Source organism: Perna viridis, chromosome 5 (assembly GCF_037379345.1).
Source record: "Perna viridis isolate PV_CMFRI_1.1 ecotype Kerala chromosome 5, ASM3737934v1, whole genome shotgun sequence".
NCBI classification, from domain to species: Eukaryota; Metazoa; Mollusca; class Bivalvia; order Mytilida; family Mytilidae; genus Perna; species Perna viridis.
In genome coordinates this window covers 21,375,183-21,390,893 of record NC_142449.1, presented here as the reverse complement: position 1 = coordinate 21,390,893, position 15,711 = coordinate 21,375,183, and the positions used below count along the sequence as shown (strand labels likewise).

At 34.6% G+C, this 15,711-nt stretch overlaps 1 protein-coding gene across 1 annotated transcript; it reads left to right on the top strand.

Annotated features, from left to right (window-relative positions):
* The first annotated feature begins 8,439 nt into the window (after positions 1 to 8,439).
* On the top strand, positions 8,440 to 12,971 carry LOC148616483 (uncharacterized). The gene has a single exon (XM_088585079.1). It carries the CDS (start codon positions 8,451 to 8,453, stop codon positions 12,963 to 12,965), a length of 4,515 nt encoding a protein of 1,504 aa, XP_088441205.1. The 5' UTR covers positions 8,440 to 8,450; the 3' UTR covers positions 12,966 to 12,971.
* Positions 12,972 to 15,711: the final 2,740 nt, after the last annotated feature.

Sequence of the window (15,711 nt, the reverse complement as noted above, 5' to 3'; positions counted from 1 at the left end):
AAAAGAATCTACTGAATACCCAACCATCTAAATTATTAACAAAATAAACACCGCCACAATAATAAAACAAAAATAGAAACAAAAAAAACAAAACAAAACAAAAACAAATAAACTCACATGTTGGGCAAATATTTGTAATTGAAAAATAAAACTAATTAATGATGCTTTAATGATAAGGTAGCAAAATAAAATTAAAACAATCCCTTTCCAAGTTACATAGGTATAATCAACCATATGTTTTGTTATGCATTGCAAACTTGTGTAGAATAATTTCTTATCAAATAACAGCTAACCAAAAACTTTTATGTAGAAAGACAATTAGAAGATCTTCGGGCAATGACAATCCCGCTGTAACATAGCTTAAAAAATTACTGTGTCAAGTAAGATCAAGAACGTTTTTTATGTTTTTTACAAGTGCATAATACGAACCGAGATCGAGAAACAAGTACCATTATCAGTTGAAAAAGGAGTGGTCCAATGGTGACGAATGTTCAAGAGTTAAGCGAGGAAGAAGGTATATGCATGCACCACATAATCCATATCTCTAACGTCAATGATTACCGAAATTTTCTGCATTATAAAATTCAAAAGCCCTACAACACTGAGGCTAACAATAAGTGGAACTTCTGTTGGCTTACTATTTTAATATTTTTGATTTTGAGTACTTTTTGTTTATAATTTATTTTCCTGTGTATTTGATCCAATGCTGCTGACGAGAAGTTACTTCTTGAAACACTTGCACTGCAAATCAGAATATGCAACATTAATATAACTGGTATTTTTGTAATTAAGATTCCGATTGGACTTAGTTGAAAACTTACATGTATGAAATTTACCAGCTATACTTAATGATTTTTACAACTATGCATCGTACCAAAACTGACTATTAAAGAATTTAATTTTTTGTTCTTTCTTACCTTGCAAACCGATAACCCAAAATAATATCAGTGCCGAAACGTCCATTTCGGTCAATCTAGAAGTTCGTAATAAAGTGAACCAAAGAACGTTATCGAATTATTAACATTAAAATTTCGAGGCGGTAATAAAACTCGACTAAATTACTTAATGACTTAAGTTGCACGAGGGCTACTTAAGTATTATTCTGTGTAAAAATTACGCCAATGGGTGGAAAATATATACATCAGTTTGTATTTATTTTTTTTTTGCCTCGAATATATTCGATACATCCAGAAAACAACTGAACTGCTATTTAAAGTTATCCTGAAGCGTCTGTAATATTTTTTGATTGCTTATATGGGAAATTTCAGGACATTTTTCGCGCCATTTTTGTAGTGGCTTTCAACTAATTTTAACCTATCAATACCCCTTAAAAAGGCAAACTTCACAAACACTTTAATGGTTATTTCTGCAGGTTATCAGGTATAAATACTTGGAAAATACAATAAAATCTCCGCGTTTTTTTTGTTTATGATCCACACCTTATACACATTTTGAATGATTCTTTGACAGAGAAGTACTTTTTAGCTAACATCAATAAATACTCATACGTACACCTAAGACTTATTCAGAATTCTCAGAGCTTTGCTAATTTGATAAGATGGTACATGATCATGTTACGCACAATTTTGCTTCTTCAACGTTACGTTTAAAATAACGTTGAATTCAAGGACTTTTATGAGTTTACAATTCTTGAAATAATGCATTTGTATTGAACATTTTAGATTTGGAAGGAGACGAATCCCTATTCGTCGAGTTGAAATGATTATGATCTTACATTATTGATTTCCGGAAGGTTTAAAAGCCAGTACAGTAATTTGTCACCTTTATCACAGATCATTTCTTACATGTAACTTTCCGGAAAAAACATATAATCGCAATAAACATTTAATATAAGAAAAAACTTGCTCTGTAATTGATGCATAGTAGTAATGATTCCGATGGATAACAACTACTACAACACAATAGAACTAATTAAAAAACACACACAGATAATGAACAAAACAAACTCCATTTTCCACAGAGTTCAGTAGTTAGTTTCGTTAAATAACAATAGTTGTAACATGAATCTTCTTTTTTCCTTTGATATTTTTATGGAATAACATAGAGACGACAAGCATGTACCAAAATGTATGCTCTAAATCGAAGCAACCAAATAATATTGCATGAAAGGTCACATGGGCCTATATAATGCAATGAGGAAACAGCCATGAAATAACCAAAACACCAAAACCAATATTGCATGGGTAAGCTCCGCCTCTTTGGGAAAAGATTACGCCTACAAAAAAGCACACATACAAATGTCAATTTTATTAGGTTTCATATAATAAAATACAAATCTTTAAATCTCTGCAGGTTTTCTTTGCCAGACAGAGGACAAAAAATAAAATATGGAAAAATAAATAGATTTTTTTTACATTTGGGCCAAAAAAAGGGGTCCATGCCCCGAATAGTTGTGTTTAAAAGCCTTCAAAAAGACAATTAGCTAAATCAGTCTAATTCAATTAAAAAATACACACCTGAGAGAGAACCAAATCATCGCTTTCTACATTTTCAATGTCAAGCCAATCTGGTAGAGAGAATGCGTCTGCCATACTGCCTACTGTGCGGGTTATTAGATTTTCCCGCCGAACGTTATTTTTTTCTGCACGGACTGTCATGGGCGTGTCATTCATGTTACAAATCATTTATAGCAACGCCTTCCTCGTTAGCCAAATAAACTTCTCACGCTGCGCGTTCGAAAGTTTATTTGTCTAACTCGGAATACTATGCTATAAATATAACTTCACTGTCATACATTAAATATCATATCCCTGTGCCATTTTCATGTGCTCCGGAAGGGTTTCTATTTCTTGCACGACACGTAGAAACGTACACGCTGGAGCATATTTGAATGTTATAGCACAGGAAAGGATTGTCGATATCATGTTTCGCGTTTGTCATTGAGTTTAGTTGAAAATTTTTGTCGATTTCGAGATAGAGATCAAGATAAGAGGTAGACTTCACTGTGTCCGTAGTGTCTTTGATTTCAAGCTATTTGGGGTAAAGGGGATGAAGATGTCCACTATTTACGAACTGAGTGTTAAGTGTCACCATCAACCGCTTCGCTCGGTCTTGCATTTATGTACGCCTCCCCGGTCTGAAATAATGGCCACTTAGTTGCATGAATGAAGAGTCGTGTTGTGATAACAGTCATAATTTTCCTAATAAAACTACATAAAATACCACTCATACTATAGACGAAATATAAAGTTATATATATGCTACCTATTTTTTGTTGAGTCCGAGTTTACTTTTGTTTCTATGTCCGTGTTATTTTGGTTATTTCACATTCTTCGTTGGGCGTGTCTATTTTTCCAGTTTAATCTTGGTCCAATGATTACTCTTACATAAAAAAAACCCACACATTGATACATTGGTTTTTATTTTGAAAAAATGCATCTATTTTTGACTATGATATAAATGTGTTCGATTGAATTGATAAAGGTGTATTATTACCGTAGGTACTATGGAAGTGAAATCCGTGGAACAATATGTTTTATTGTGGAATCGTGCAACGCTTTAGTGTTTAAAAACTCCCAGACAGCAGATTTTTTTTGGAAACATAACTATACATAATTGATTGAAATATCGTTCCCCTCGGTTGCTGTATAAACCTTAATCGATTTATTACATAGTATCAGAAGTAAGAGCAATAGTAGTAATCTTCAGTTAGTTAACTTCCAACACGTTTCAAGTGGGAAAGCACTCTCAGAAACCCCCGGGGGGGGGGGGTCCTGGAGTAGACCTGAGCATAAGTACAGTAATCCGCCCGCTAGTAGAATATACTTTGGTTGTGTTCTTCGGTCAGTCATCCCGAAGGCTAGTACTACATATACTACTGGCAGCTAGGTTGCATAGGATATGAAAGAAATAAGGAGATATCGCTTAGACACGCATGGTTAGCGAATGTAAATTCACCGGGCGGGAAAATCCATACAAACAGTTGAGAGACCATCATTTCCTCAGGAGGATTTGATAACCACATCAGATGTAAATGCACTCGATATGACTAAAGAAGCATTCTAGTTATTACTACATGAATGGAGATAGGTTTAACTCAATTAACCGCATTTCTCATTTTTTATTCATAATGAAATTATATTCAAAGGATTCTGTAAACTAATTGGCATACAAAATTGAATTTTGTCTGGCAAAATTGACTTTTGAGACACAAAATTGATTTTTGTCTCACAAGATTGATTTTTGTGACACAAACTTGAATTTTGTGCCACAGAATTGAATTTTGTGCCACAGAATTGACTTTTGTGACACAGAATTGACTTTTGTGACACAAAATTGAAAATTTAAAGTATGTTATGAATTTTGTTAATCTGAATTCATTTTTGTTGAACAAAATTCACTTTTGTCTGTACAAAATTGAATTTTTGAGTACAAAACCACAAGAATCCCTTTCGACGCCCTATAGACAAAAGGTATTTAATTATTGAATGATTATGATTGTGTACATTAGAAACCAGAGTAGGCTGGTATATGTTCTAAACAAAATGACCATGTATGACTATACTATACATATTATTTTGTAGGTAAGCATTTTCTTCTTTTTTAGGTTGTAAGAAATTTTAATTATATCTTATTTTTAATTCCCATGCTGATATGCCATGATTAACTTGAATAATATCCCCTTTCGAAACAAGTATTCTTAAATTAATTTTTTCCCATTTAAAAAAACATTCTATCTACACTTATTGTACAAGTATTCGTTCTGTACAACTCATTTTAACATTCATGATTGAAATTTGAAATAAGGGGACAAAGTTTTGATTTTGAGTTGGGGGGGGGGGGGGTTAGAAGGATCTAATTATAGATATTTTGACTCAGACATTTTCGATAGTAAATATTTTTATCTTAAAGTTTTGAAGAAAAAATCATTTTGGTCCTTTCAATAATCACTGTGATCCGAACATTATGCTTGTTTAAATATAAAAATAAATGATTCGGAAAAAAATATAATTTAACTGTTTTGAACCGGAAAATTCTTTTAAGCCCCCCTCTCTAATATCAAATGCCATGCCAAAAATGATTAACACAAAGTGAAGTGAAATCCACCATTATTATCTTTGCTGTGATTACCTACATGTGTATTTGCATTGAAAAGTTGAATAACCCTGTCAGTGCACTTGGTTCATGCTCTCAGTGTTTGGTCGAGTTTGGGTTGCTCATTTACTTTTTTGTTTGTAGGCGTTATTTTGGTCATTTCATTATTGTTGTGTGTTTGTCTATTTTCCCTGTGTAGTCATTGTCATTGTTATATTATTTCGATTACTGTTCGAATCCTGGTTCCCTTGATTTCCCTTCCAACAAGAGAAATATGTTATCGAAGAATCGAGTTGCTCATAAAAAGTCTAGTCCGGGGTAGTCCAAAGTGAAAAGAAAACTATGACACGTTGAACAAATCAGTTTTCATGGCACAGATGGAGACACCGTAATGATCCACGAGTTCATGATGACGACCATAAAACTTTTGTAGTGATGACTTCAATCTTGTAGCAACATAACCCTGTACCAGAAGCCTAAATGTTAGAAGTCTAGCGCAATACAAAAAGTCTGCGTAGTTTCGTAGAATAATGCAATAGTATTAAAATAGACAAAAAATAGTCTAAAATGGCCCTCTTACAATCACCATTCAAGAAAGCTATCAAATAGTAAACAAGAAATTCAAGATGGAACACTTAGAAGATGAGCATTGAATGTAATTAATCGTGTTGAGTAAAACCAAGGGGACATAGATACAAGTCAAATTTAGATAAAAAAAAAAAAAACAATCATTTTCTTTCCGTACTTAATTGTAATTACAGACTTAAGTGTATTTGAAAAAAGACTTCCTAGATCCCCAGATATTCCTAGATCCCCAGATAATAAAATTGGTGATGCCCAACTCATTACTTATGCCTTACCGAATCTTTATTTTGCAAAATTGTATTCAAGTAATAAATATAAAATCACGCAACGGACACAACGCCAAAGACTCTTTTCATTTTATTTATAATTATTCATTTGCAATTTATTTATTTTTATCCTTTTTTTTTTATTTTTATGTATTTTGATTTTTACCTCTTTAATTTTATACAATAACACAAAAATGCAATAGATTTAAAATTTTCTTTCTTTTCGCTCCCCCATCCCCCCAAATCATCGACGACAAACTTAACCCTTCTACCTATGTGTTCACATAGTACAGTAAGTATAAGCATTATTTTGTATGCTTTGGCAACATGAACTGTTGTTAAGCTGATATGGTCTGTCGTTAAGCTTATAGTTTTACAGGAATTACTTTCTGATACTGACTATAGTGTGATTTAAATTTCTTTATTGTATGGTAAGCTTTTCTTAATATCATGCTATTATGATGGTAAAACATTCAACAGGATTTCAACTCCTGCTTATTAAATTAAATGGAGCAGTAAAGTGAAGCATTTATGTACACATACAGTGCATTTTGACCGGCCTCCAATGAACGTTTTAATCACTACAAGTCATGGTATCGTATTGAATTCGCAAAAAGTCCATCGATTTAACATTTTAACCTGTCTAAACCAGGCCCGGAAACACCAATGCATATATATTTTTGTTTTCTATCATTTTTGACATAATTTGTACGCGGGAAAACCTTTACTTTTTTCCATCAGTCATCTGTCATGTTCGGTTAGCTGATCTTCAGTGAGACGTTGTGCACGCTATTGCGGCACATTCGGTAACATCAGAATTTGACATTAGTTGACCATTTTCGTTTCTTGCTTGCTTGCTTATTGAAACACGTGTACAGTAAAGCAAAATGTACAATATTTTTTATTGGTAGCAATTAAAACATCCTGAACTGATTAATTTGATTATCAATACTACCGGTAAATTAAATTTGCACACGCATGCATGTGCATCGCAGCGTGAAATGCAACCGCCACATATATGCACACTCTGTCTGTCTAGAGAGGGAACATAGCAACTTTCTCGTGCGATAAGTTGAAATGTGCATTTTGATATACATATATGATTTTATGTTACATGTACTAATAGCAGAATTTGGACCTTTCACAGCTTAGTATTTCGATTGAAAGAGTTCTCTATTCATCAGAAAATCGGGTTTTCATCAACACCAATTAGATAGCCGCTCATTGATTTTCATTTCATTCGCTCATTTGCGTTTTCCAAAATAAAAAATGTTTATGACTCCCTTTTCTACATGCATTTTATCTTTTAACATTCTGCTTTTCTATACCTTTTTAAAGCTCTGTCAAGTCTAATTTGCTTTTCATTCATTCCACTCCGATCGAATTCATATAAACTATAAGAATTTATTCTATTCTTTTTTAGTTTATTCTTTCGTTTCTTGATAACACAAAATACAGATACTCTTAGTCTTTTTATATCTCTTTGATTTCGTTTTTTTTTTTGTCTCTTTCAGTTGCATTTTCTATACTTGCAATTGCAGAGACGAGTATAAGTGTCTGGTTCTTGTAATCTAAAGCAGAAATCATTTCCGTTTTATTTCCCCATTTACCGATTGACGGAAAACGTTCCAAACGTTCTAAAAGTGAAAGTTCGACAAATTACTAGACATTTGTTTTGTTCGAATTTTCCCCGTTTTAAACGGTTTTGAATCATAAAAAAATGAAAAATGTGTATTCCTAAGTGTATGTACAATTACAAAGTATCATTATTTCATAGAAGAAAATGTCAATTGGTTGTAAAATTGCTTTGGAGCATGAACTTTTCTCAACGAACCCAGTAAATATTGACATCTGACATTTCGCTAGACATTTTCAAAAAGACATAACTTTTTTGTTTGTACTGAAAATTTTATCAAATTCCGAAGTAGAATTGCTGAAAGTATGTACATTTTTAGGAAATATTGATCGGGAAAGAATATTGTGCAAATAAGTTCTTACATTAGCAATAAAATTTGATTACTGAACACTTTTAGAAATCTGACCATTTACCAACACTTTCATTTATGCATTGAATATTTTTTTGCCTAAAATTAACGCAATTTCGATTATCTATTGTGACTTCATAACTTACGACTAATTTTATACTTAAGAATCGATCCTTGTTGTCGGTTTAACAAAAATGTGTAAGTGTAAAACTACTGGTAGTCGTAAATTATGAAGTCATAGTAGAAAATAACATTGTGACGCCAAAACTTAGGATCAATTTTACACTTACGACTTTTAGTGAAAAAAATACTGCAGTTTACAAAAAATAAGCTTTAAGCATATTTTGAAACAAGTTGAAATTCCTGGGCCTGAAACTGATGTTAGTAAATCCACTACATTTGAATTTTTATACGTTCACATGACAGATTCATTTAAAACAGTTTAGATTCCGACACACCGGCATTTCTCTTTAGATTATTTCTTTTCTGAGACAAGTATTTGTGCTTCATATAAACAATTCTGTTTTTTAGTTTTGGAACCTGACAATCACAGCCTAAAATGCCGATCGAACTACCATGTGGCTGTAAAATATATTCATCAGACACAGACACAGACACAGATATAGAGGATGAAGACGAAGATCCAATACCAAAATGGAAAAGGCTCTGGCAGGAAGAAAACAGGAAGTTTGTACCCACGAGAGCTTCCAAATCTGCGGAAGAGACATTAAAGATATTCAACAGAATTGTACTTGTTGGCGAGGCTGGTTGTGGCAAGTCTGCCATCGCACGGCATATTGCATTAAAATATGAAAGGAAAGGCATAGTGCAAGGAATAGTACATGTCAGAAATCTAAGTGATATAAAAAAATCAAATGCTAAAAAGAAGAGGGTACTATTTATAATTGACGATCCGATAGGCAGAGACGTTTTAGACGAGAAAGCATTTAGATCATGGTACCACCAAAAGAAATTGTTAAATACATACCTTTTGAAAAACAAAAGTGGAAAAAAGATGGCAAAACTTCCGAAAGTAATTGTGACATGCCGGTCCAATCTTATAACTGGAGGAATGTCCCCTTTCAAAAAATACGAAATGATTGAACTGGACAATGAACTGAGAAAACTGACAAAAGACGAAAAGGAGCAGATATTAAAGAAACACGTAGGTAGTTTGGAATTTACAGATAGCCATGTTGAAAATATGTTAAATATGGAGATGGCGTTCCCTTCAATAGCACAAATGTTGTCCGCATGTGAGAGTTTTAAATCAGATATTGTATCATTTTACAAGGATCCCTTGACTACCACTAAAAAACATATAGAATTATTGAAAGCGGTGTCTAAAGAGAAATATCTCTGTCTCTTTCTGCTAGTTCTTCACGGAAACCAACTGTCCAAGAGCAGCTTCGGTGATTATAAAGATCTGTCTGAGAACGAAACTGAAGATTGCGAGGGCGAAGAAACTGATTCTGACAACAAAAATGACAATGAAGAAGAAGACAGCAATGATAGTGAAAGTGATGCCGACGAAGTTTGTAACAATAATAGCGATGATGATGATGATGTCGGCAGTGAGGAGGAACAGGACGACGGTGTCGATGATGACGTTGATGTGATCGACAAAAACTTATTAAAAGACCTTTTTGAGACTATTGGCATTTCACCAAAGACATCACGAAAAGCGCTTCTGGACTGCATGAAGTCCATAAGAGGTCACTATTTTGTGAAACATATTGAACGATCTTCGGAAGTTGTACGCTGCTGGCAAAAAGGAAAAGAAAGGGTCTTTAAAATAACAAACGACGCTTTTCTTCATATACTGACAGTAGTATTTTGTGAAGATATTCCAGATAAGTTCATAAAATACTGCAAGAGCGCTTTCTTCCGAACGATGACTACAAACAAGAACCAAACTAAATATTTCTGGTCGAATGTATCGTTAGAAGATAGATTCATCGATTCATTCTTGGATCGTGTTGAGAAAGATGTGCAACACGGAGTGTTTCTTGACGCGTTTTTAAGTCAATGGTATAAAGATGGAAGGGTTCAAGCATGTCTGAAAAAGCGTCTAGAGGCCAAACCATACGAGGAAATGATAAAATTTGTTATCATGTCCAAACTTCATCAAGATTTTGAACTTGAACAATTTCCATTTATCAGTCAAACAAAAGTTAGGGGTTTTGCAAGGCTTGATTTGATATCCGTTTGTAAGGAAGTGTCTCCAATTGTGCTATCGCTCTTGCTTGACATTAATGAATGTTTTCAGACAATGTTCACTCTTGTAAAAAACGGAATCGATGGCACAAAATATTTAAACAAAGCTCCACTGCTGAGTGCTTGCTGTGTAAATGGGCGACAAGATTTTGCTAGAATGATTTTAGAAATCAGTGGCAAACCACATGACTGTTGGAGCGAACATGAAGGTATTTATGCGATTCACATAGCTGCAAATTTCTTACAGTCCAATATATTGTCTATAATTGTTGAAAGTGTTGACGATATAAACTTAACGACACGTCGAAATCAATCACCTCTTTTCTTGGCCGTAGCAGCGGGTGATTATGTTTTACATTGCATCCGTTCAAATGGAGCAGATGTGTTATTAAAAGTAGACGAAGAACGTCTAAAATCAATACGCTTACTTGTTGAGAAGAGGGCAAACGTTAACAGCCACCCAGAGGCATTTCAAAGTCCACTCTCTATTTCCTGCGCAAAAAACAACATGAAGATAACGGAAATCTTGCTACAAAATAATGCAAACGTTAATGAAATTGGGCATGGAAAGAAAAGCCCTCTGCATCAAGCAGCGAAATCAGGAAACCACAAACTCCTACATTTGTTGCTAGATAAAGGCGCAGATGTTAATATGATGTCAAAATATGGATTCACGCCATTGTACTATGCAACATTGAATGGACATGAAGGCATAGTCGAGATTCTTTTGTCTAAAGGAACCACTCAAGAGCTCAAAGAGGAGACTGGATTTTCTCCATTTTTTGTCGCATGTGAGCATGGACACTTCAACTTGGTCAAAATGTTTTTGCAACATGATCCGTTTACAAATGTTACTTTACCAAGAGGTACCTCTGCCTTAATGGCCGCCATAGACAATGGACATACAGAAATAGTAAAACTACTGTTAGACAATGGCGCAGATATCGATATTATTCGGTACGAAAATAAAATTTCGCCACTTTACTTAGCGGCTGCGTGTGGCAATAATACGGTTGTTAAGTTACTATTAAAACATGGTAGTGCAATTGACATTGAAACAAAACGTCGTTGTACACCTCTAATAATTGCATCACAAAATGGTCACTGTTCCGTTGCTGAGACATTATTAGATAATGGTGCGAAGATCAATTTTGCTTGTAACATCAAGAAAACTCCCCTTATTTATGCCTCAGAAAACGGTCGTCTTGACGTAGTTCGACTTTTATTGAAACGCAATGCCGATGTGAATCTATGCACAAAGAATGGTCGAAGTGCATTGGCGCGAGCTTCATCATGTGGTCATAATGATGTCGTTTCAGAACTTTTAAAACATCAAGCAAACGTCAACCAACAAACAGCAGGAGGTCAAACACCTTTGTACTTAGCTTCTGAAAATGGTCATACTGGCATCGTTAAAAAACTATTAGCAAATAAAGCAGACATTCAGATAGCCGATAAAGATGGAAGTACGCCTTTATATATTGCATGTAGCACTGGACAGTTCGAGACTGTGAAGGAACTTCTGATTCATGATCAAAATGTCGACGGAAGAGAATCACTACATCCTGTTAATGTCGCATCATACAAAGGATACGAACGAATCGTTCAAATACTTATAGAAAATGGGGCCAACGTGAACTTACAAGGTTATGACGGATGCACACCTCTTATTGATGCTTCTAAAAAAGGATGGACTGAAATAGTCAAGATTCTTTTAGATAACGGAGCGGATCATTACATTTGCAGTGATGAGGGTGAAGACGAAATGGAAATGAATGCTCTACACCATGCAAGTGCAAGAGGAAATACAGACATCGTCAAATTACTTCTTGACCATGGAATGGAAATGAATTCTCATACCGAATATACAGATACTCCTCTTCAACTTGCTCTGGATCACCAACGTCTCGCTACATCATTGTTTCTTCTCGAACAAGGTGCAGATGCTAACATTCTCACCGAGAAAAGTGAATCTGCGCTTTATGCTGCATGCTTTGCAGGATTCTTGGAAGTCGTAGAAATTCTTTTGAAGCGTGGCGCAGAACCAAACCCTAAGACTGGACCAGCTCCACTGCTCGGTGCTATATATAGCGGTCATATTGACATTGTCAGGATACTTTTAGATCATGGCGCTGACACCAATTATCCAGTTGAAAGCATTGACTGTCCAACTCTTTTATTGAAAGCTGTCAAGGGAAAAGATGGCAATATAGTTCAGCTACTCCTAGATCACGGAGCACACGTCAATACATCGAGTCAAAATCTGATTACACCGTTACATGCGGACGCTTACTATTGTCGTGACACAGACGTCATGTCTGTTCTCCTCAAACACAATGCAGATGTAAATGCTCGCTCCCATAATGATCAAACTCCCTTGATGGTAATGTTGGAAGAAAACACGGCATCGGAAAAACGTATTAAGCTTCTTTTATCTCATGGTGCCGATCTAAATTTACACGACGATCAGATGATGACTGCGCTGCATTACGCCGCAAACTTCAATTTCAGCATGGTACCCATCCTTCTTCAGCATGGGGCGAACCCCAATGCTCAAGATAAAAATGGCAATACCGCTCTCCATGGTACAGGCTACACTAAGTCTGTTTTTGTCGTCAATGCTCTCATTAAATTTGGAGCAGATGTGAACATTAGGAACAAAAAAGGGTTAAACTCTCTTGATGTCGCTATTGAAATGAGAAGCAAAAAGGTTGAAAAGATAATCAGACAAACGTTGAATGCTAGAGCACTTGAAAGAGAGGTGGTTTTGGTAAAAAGACATCCCTCTGATTCACCCTCTCAAACAGCGTTACCTCGGCGAAGAGGTTTTTTTAAAATTAGGAAGACATGGCGATGATGAAATAACTCCAATAGTAATCATGTAATAGTTACAAACTTCAGTAACATGCATCATACTGATTGATTTAATGTCATACAAATAAATTTACATGCAATTTATGTGGAATTTCCTAGTTAGATTTTATGTTTTTCCCCCAAATCAAGTTATTTCGTACAGTCATTGAACTAGATATCAGTATAGCAATTTCAGTGTAATTTAATTAATTTTGTTTATTAGTATTTCAGTCGAGGACATTTTCTTTTTTGGTAGAGCAGATTTTATAAATTAGTTTTCAGAGAATTGCAATGAAGTGAAAATCAAGGGAATCAGGATTCGAATTAAGTTTTTAAAAAGAACATAATTAAGGGATAACAACTACAAAATGAAAATAGAGACACACAACAAAGAACATGTAATAACCAAAATAAGACCCACATAGAAAATAATTGAGCTACCCGTACTCCACGGAGCATGGACCAGGTGCACCTGTAGAGTTGATGTCCTCTGCTTTTCTGAGAACGATCCACGGGTTCAAATTCAACATGTTGACAAAAAAAGAACTTTTGGAGTGATGACTTTAGTCTTGTTGCAATTTAACACTTGATTAAAGTGCTAATAAAGTAGAAATTTCAAGTCGGCAGCCTGTAATAGAGTTATCTTTACAATTGTAATTGTTTCTTCATTTTGCTCACATCCTCGTAAATGTCCATTCAGGGGAACTGTAGGACATATCGTGTTCACAGCAGTAAATAGTTGCAGGTGAAAGTTCGGTCGGTAACAGTTTTAAGCGTAACAAAATATAAACAATACATAAAAATCAAACAAAGTACAAAATACGTCCAAAATACACAATAAAAACAATGCCCATTAACTACTGTTTAAGGCTCTTGATCAAAAACATTTGGTATTATCAATGCCTTTTAATCTCAGTTAATCTCAAAGATAAACCAAAGATGGCCAATCATAATCAACTACAGTATAAAATATCAAAATAAATTAATATTACACACACAATCGATCCTATATCTTGGAGGATTTAGAATCAAAGAGGGCATCGATCAACTGACTCAGTTGAGAATTTGTCAGTTTGAAGTATACCAAGCAGACATTGCGTGGAATAACTTCTATTCGAAAGTATGTGTAGTGGTCAAGTTGGCTATTTTATAATGGATAGTCATGGCTTTTCCCTACACCCCGAGAATTTATAACAATATACTTGTATGCATTTCTCTCAATTTCACATTTACAAATGTAATATAACAAGGTTTAGACCAATATACATGACCAGCGTCACTGTCCGTCAAATATTTGTCAACAAAAAAATGTCTTCAATATGTACATATTGATTTGCTTGGGAATTTATTTTCGTTGATACCTACTAAATAAACGAAATTTGATCCCCAACGAAAATTTCTTCTTTTACAGTATATACACACTAAAAATGTTTAAAATAATTACAGTGTGGATTAAAAAAATTCCCTATGTGATGCCTTATTGATATGGCTATGTTCAACATGCCGAAGACGTAGGAAAGACATAATCATTTTTTTTCATATACTGGGTACATATCTTCAATATGTATATCATCACTACTGTGCAAAGTTTCAATAACCTTGGTTTATACTTTTGAGTTACTGTAATGCAGACTGGCTTTCGTGGACAGTCTTAAGTTGTGTATATTCTCAAATCCTCAATTGTTAAATACATGTACAAAAATGTATCTGATTTGGTAAATTAAATTACAAAACGATCATAAGAAAGATCTACAATAACATCTAGTCATGTTGAAAAAACCAATTCTGCACACACACACACACACACACACACACACACACACACCCACACACAGAGAGAGAGGGGGAGAGAGAGAGAGAGAGCGAGAGAGGTGAGAAATACCGGATTACAACAGCTTGATTCATTCATGGAATGCCTTGTAAATATATCTCATTTTGGCTGCAGTTTTTTTCTGCCAAATAATTTTAAAAGAGTATGATGCATTTTTACTTGCATGTAGCCAGAAGTATATAACTCATGTCTTCGACATAGCCTTACATCGTTATCATTTTTTATTTTGTTACTTTTAACACGAATCCTTATATTTAATTTATCACGGTAATTACGTGCGTGAACATGATGGCTGTCTGGGTCCGTGTCGGAACAAAGTCGAGGATCTTCCCGTGTCGAGCTGTGGGTACTTTCTCGAGTTGAATAACACTAAATTATATCAAATACGATAAACTTATGTAATAGTTAAAGTATATTAAGTAAAATTATTCCTTATCATAAAAATTTCCCTTAATATGCTCTATCTAGCTAAAATATAACCTTATTTTTAATAGGCCAGTATTTCGAAGGCTAATTGTGACGTCTCGACTTCACAACACGAACGTCCGGTGCCCGTAATGACCGCGAATTTTGATCTTGGTGACGACTTACTGACTGATAGTTTTGATAATTTTTATTTTCTTCGTTATATATTCTGAAATAAGAAGAGAAAGTTTCAAATAAGGTGTAACTATATATTTACCAATGTCGTCACGTGGTACCGTTTTCATGGTTTTCTATATAGAGCCACTTCTCTACTTTGATAGATCTAAAACTATATTTATATTAAGGTTATATTCTCAATTGTACTTCATCCAGCCAAACAGCAAAGTACCTCCGTGACCCCGTGACCCCGAAATCCCATGATCCAATCTGCACTGGTCGAAGAGCAGATACTCCAAATGGCGGCGATTTTTTTGGTCAAATGTCTTAACAAAAA

Bases quoted from the DNA above. Each gene is read 5' to 3' on its own strand.
- LOC148616483 (XM_088585079.1), top strand. From the start codon at position 8,451: ATGCCGATCGAACTACCATGTGGCTGTAAAATATATTCATCAGACACA.